Here is a 5,027-nt window from a genome sequence, read left to right on the forward strand (position 1 = left end):
TTCCAGCATTGAGTTTCCTGGGTCAGAGGTAGCTGCTGGCGGTGCTGCTGCTGCTGCTGCTGGAAGCGGCCTCCTCCTGCTCCTGCTCGCTCCCGCGCCTCCTCCTCTCCGCCTCTTCCATTGTGGACGCGGAGCCCGCGCTCGGCTGCAGCCGCTCCGGGGGGGGGGGGCGCGGGTGGGACCCCCGTCCGCGATGCTCCTGCAGGCGCCTTAGGCGAAGCGGGGAGAGGCGAGGCGCACCCGGCGCGGGCAGGATCTAGAGCAGACCTCTCAGCCATCGCGCCCCGAGCCCGGGAGCCCATTGAATTGGCCGCACAAAAGGCGCCCTCTCCGTTTCTGGCCGACGTGGGGCAGGGGGTTTGGGGGTGGGGGGTCCCGCCGCCGTCGCTGCCACCTTTGCCGATCCCCCACCGCCGCCGCCGCCAGCATGAGCTCTGGCTTCCTTGATCGCAAGGTAGGGATGAGCAAAATCCGCCACCCCACCCCAGAAATTAAAGCAGGGCGACGTGGTGTGTATAGGGGGCCCCCCCGGATCGCTCGGGTCTGCTTCTCGCCTCGCGCCTCCTCGGGCGGCAGCAGCTGCGGGCCGGACAGAGGGGTTGATCCGGACCTCTGGGCTAGAAACCAGCCCCCCAGTGCCCGCTCTCCTGCAGCCGCCTCCGGCCTGGCTACCGGCGCACGGACGGTGAGCTGCAGCTCGAAATCGCATGGGGTGGGGGCGGCTGATCTGTGGGGTGGCGGTGGTAGCGGGGAGTCGAGGGGCAAGAGTAGGCCTGAGCATGTGCAGAGTGCGCTTTCGCCACGCATTGCTCGTCGTGTGGCCCTTGGGTCACCCTGGTTCCTGCTCAGCCGCGCGCAAAATACAGGCAAACGGTGGAATTGTTGCGGGTGGCAAGCCTGCCTGCGGTTTGAGTTTGGAAGATGACATGCACGTGCGAGGGGCAGCGTGTGTGTGTTTATAAAGGGCTTTAACTTTCACAAACAATGATGCTGTTTGCGTTTATTTTGTGCTGAGGAGTCTCTTCCCCGAGAACAGATGGCAGCATATGGAGGGGCCCCGAGTAACGCATCCTCTCTCTCTCTCTCTCTCTCTCTCTCTCTCTCTCTCTCTCCTGTGTTTGGGATTAGAGGACTTGGAGAAGGCTGCCGGCATCTCCTGAGACATTAACTGCTTTGGGGAAAGGTTGAGGAATAATGCAAATGATGGTTGGTAGTGGAGCTAAGGGCAGGCTAAGCCTTTTCTCCTATTAAGGGCCACCCAAGATTCCAAAATTAAAATGTCACGAATAAGGCTGGCTCGGGAAGTGTGGCGTTTAGCTTAAAGCCGAATTCAGAAGCTGGCAGCCTGGGAGCTGTGTCCTGCCTCTTTCCCCAAGCTGCCTCCACGGTCTGCTGCTTCTGCTGGCTGTCTTCCCCCTCTCTCTTCAGAGATCAGCAAGGCAGAGCGTGCAACACCGAAATGCGCCCTGAGTCCTTTGTGCCATTGCAGTCAACTCCACTGTATGGAGTAATCCCGCTGAGCTAGGCAGTTGGGTCATAAGTGCCGAGTGATGCTGGCATGCAATGGTTTTGGTTTGCACAGCATCCCGATTCGTGTGCCATTTCCAGGAGTTTTCTGAGCCTTTTCAAATGGCACAAATGACTTGGGGGTTGGAGGCGGAGGGTTCCAGTTTAGCGTGCCTCTCCATCCTGGCCCTAAGCACTAGAAATTTGCTTTAAAGGAATTCAGAATTCCAAAGGAAGGGAACAGCGAAGCCAGTGCCACAACCTGCAGCTTTTCTATATTTCTGTGCAATTGTCCTGTAGCTGTACACAAGGAGTTGGCATACGATGATCTTCAGAACCCGTTTTGGGGTCCTATAGTTTATCTCCTTCGCTAAACTCCTGATCTGCCTCCCCCCCGTGAAGTCACTAGCAATTGGCCAAAGTAGGTTTTTGCCCACCTGCAGTTGAGAGTTAGTTCCTGCATTACTCTTTGATTATGCCATATTTTAAGAACTGATGGAGGAAACAAGCCTTAATGCAAATGATACATATAATGTATATTGGAACCACCTGCTCTGGGTTTACATTTGGATTACTGAGGGTGGGATTAAGAGGGTTGATGCTTTGCTACTGTGAGCGTTGCCTCCCGTCCTTAAAAGAGCAACACGTTTGGTTTTCTGCTAGGTGAGAGGAAGCGACGCTATGAGCCACATGGAGGAGAACTTCAGCCCCGAGGAGGCTCGGTCGCAGTTGGTGACGAAGCGTAAGCTCCTTAAAATGCTGAGTTTAAGCCCCGGGCGCAGCCAAGCATGTGGAACGGAAGTGCGGGAGAAGAAAATCCCTTCGATGACGTGGCCGGTGAAGCCAGTCCATACCATCAAGAAACGCAAAGTCTTCCTGGTGCACCGGGGGACCCAGACGGAGGAGATCCCCGACATTTGCATCGAGTGCGGGAAGGTCTTCATCCAGAACTCGAGCCTGATCGACCCCTGGCCGGTCCAGCCCGACGACAAGCCCCACAAGTGCTCCGAATGTGGGAAGAGCTTCGCCGTCCGCTCCAGCCTGAACCGGCACCAGCGGATCCACACGGGGGAGAAGCCCTACATCTGCCTCGACTGCGGCAAGCGGTTCAACGACAAGTCCAACCTGACGCAGCACCAGCGCATCCACACGGGCGAGAAGCCTTACGAGTGCATCGACTGCGGCAAGAGCTACAGCCGCAGCTCCCACAAGAAAAAGCATTTGCGGGACTCGGCCGAGGAGCAGCAGCAGGAGCCTTGCGCCCTGCAGGCGGACGGCGCGGACTCGGCCGGCGAGAAGCCCAAGGCAAAGCAGAAGCCGGAGGTGCTGAACACCTGCACCGAATGCCTGCGCAGTTTCAACCACAACGCCGACCTCATCAAGCACATGCGCATCCACACCGGGGAGAAGCCCTACAAGTGCAACATCTGCGAGAAGAGCTTCAACGTCAGCTCCAACCTCTTCCGGCACCAGCGGATCCACACGGGCGAGAAGCCCTACGTGTGCTCCGAGTGCGGGAATTGCTTCACCGACAAGTCCACCCTGGTGCAGCACCACCGCATCCACACCGGCGAGAAGCCCTACGCCTGCCGCTTCTGCGGCAAGTGCTTCAGCCACAGCTCCCACCACAAGAGACACGAGAAGATCCACAACAGAGAGAACCCCTTGTTCGCCTACCCCATCCCGCTCTTTTAACAGGGTCGCTCTCGCAGCTGGAGCGGGTAGATAGGGAACTCTGTGCCTCGGGAAGCTGAACTAGTGGGTTTTTGTTGTCGTTCGAAAAAAGAGCGCAGGAGCCGTCTTAAAAGATTGCGCCAGTCTGGCTTCAAACGCCACCGCAAGGTTTGCCGCTTGTGGCAGCTACTGGATATCAATGCCTTAGTCTATAGGATCTTTGGTAAGATCCGTATGTGGTTATAGGCTACAATGAACGCTGAAAATCTGGTTGGCTCCATTGTGAACGTCAATAATCCCAGATAAATTTTGTGCTTTTCTGAAAGCATCCCCGCTTTGGGGATATAAACCGTTGAAGAGCAGGCAGGTTTATGTGGCTGTCGGCACTAGCGGCTGTTCTGTCAGGCTGTCAGAAAATGCACTGGGTTGTCAACGTTCAGTATCAACAAACAGGAATATTGTGAGTTCTTAGGAATATTGTATGTGACACTCCTGCAGCCCTTGCTAATATGCCTTCAAGATGTTTTGAGCGACTCACGTGGAAGCTGTCCGAAAACATCTGGAGGGCAGCACGTTGGTGAAGTCTGTATTTTAGTTTTATTAAAGGCACTATAGGACTATTTATTGATATCCAGTAACTGCGAGCAAACCTTCAGATGGTTTTGTTGCTTTGGCTCATTGGGCCGAAAGCTTTCGTTTTTGCGGCTCTTCTAACTACCTACACAAACCAGGCCGCAGGTCCTTTTGAAGAGAAGACTCCTAGTCTCTATGCAAAGACTCTTTGAGTGATGGAGAATCTGCCCTTAGGAAGGTAATGCTGGTCGCAAATTAACCTCAGTAGCCTTTTGCTTCAGGGCTTCACTTTCCCAGCCACTGGATCACACTGTATTTTTGTCCACTGAGTCAGGAGGGCCCAAAAGTTGGTAGGAATCGCATAGCTTTCTACAGAGGATCCATTTTACAGTTGACTCTTTGGTAAGCTTGAATAGGTTTGAAGTTCTCTTGAGGCCTCTGTAACAAGGCACATTTTCCAGGCCTCGGGGGTTTTTCCTTGCCCTTTGCTGCTCATTCTCCACAGTGTGGCTGCGACAAATGGACATCTGGCGGCAGAAGAGCCACGTTACAGGAAGACAAATTTGTGCTGTGGCACTTTAAGAGACTAAGCGGTTTGTTGTGGCCTGCTAATAAGGCAGCAGACACCATCAGAGGCTCACACAGTGGGCTGGAAAAGGTGGAGGTGGTGTGTTTATCTGTGTGTGGTTTTTTGCATGTGTATGTATATATTATATTTATATATATTATATAGGTACACATGTGCATGCACACACAAGTTGAAAAACCAAATTAAACAAGGAGAGGACTGGAAGCGCAACATGCTCGGATTAGTGGACCACTGAAAGGTATGAACGCAACACAGAATCAAAGGGAAGGCCGTTTTGCTTCCTTAGAGAGCTAGCCGCCTGTAATCCTTATTCAAGCCCTGAGAAATCTCAAATCAGGTTTGTTGACAGATTCCAGGTCCTGTTTGGTTTTAGTATATCGCAGCCCGACGGACAGAGATGGAGGGGTCCAGGACGGCTGCAGTGGTCACCCCATTGGTTTCCCTGTATGTTCCCATTTTGTCATGTCCCGAACAGTGTTCCCGCCTGTTCTGATCCAGCCAGTGGTCCCCCGCTCCCCCCTACCCAGGTGGGAGAAGAAATTATTTGAATCTCAGCTCATCCATGGACCAAGTGGGCAGAGTCGCCACCTCTGTGCCTCTGCTCCTCCTCTGTTTTAAAAGGAAAGAAAAACGAAACACACAAAAGTTGAGAATTTGGGGAATCTCCTTCATCTTGGTAGTTGCG

The 5,027-nt window shown here is 54.0% G+C and overlaps 1 protein-coding gene across 2 annotated transcripts in view; it reads left to right on the forward strand.

The window, feature by feature from the left end:
* Nucleotides 1-5,027, forward strand: part of LOC128408577 (zinc finger protein OZF-like) — a 5,345-nt gene continuing 318 nt past the window's right edge. Inside the window, exons 1-2 of one of the 2 annotated variants that reach the window (XM_053378523.1) lie at nucleotides 1-685; nucleotides 2,170-5,027. The exon at nucleotides 2,170-5,027 is cut by the window's right edge and continues 318 nt beyond it. In XM_053378523.1, the coding sequence (XP_053234498.1) occupies nucleotides 428-685; nucleotides 2,170-3,201 (1,290 nt within the window). In that variant the 5' untranslated portion in view covers nucleotides 1-427 and the 3' untranslated portion in view covers nucleotides 3,202-5,027. The remainder of the gene's footprint in view (nucleotides 686-2,169) is intronic. The other variant, XM_053378524.1, reaches the window with a different exon arrangement.

Source organism: Podarcis raffonei, chromosome 2 (genome assembly GCF_027172205.1).
Source record: "Podarcis raffonei isolate rPodRaf1 chromosome 2, rPodRaf1.pri, whole genome shotgun sequence".
Taxonomy (NCBI): Eukaryota; Metazoa; Chordata; class Lepidosauria; order Squamata; family Lacertidae; genus Podarcis; species Podarcis raffonei.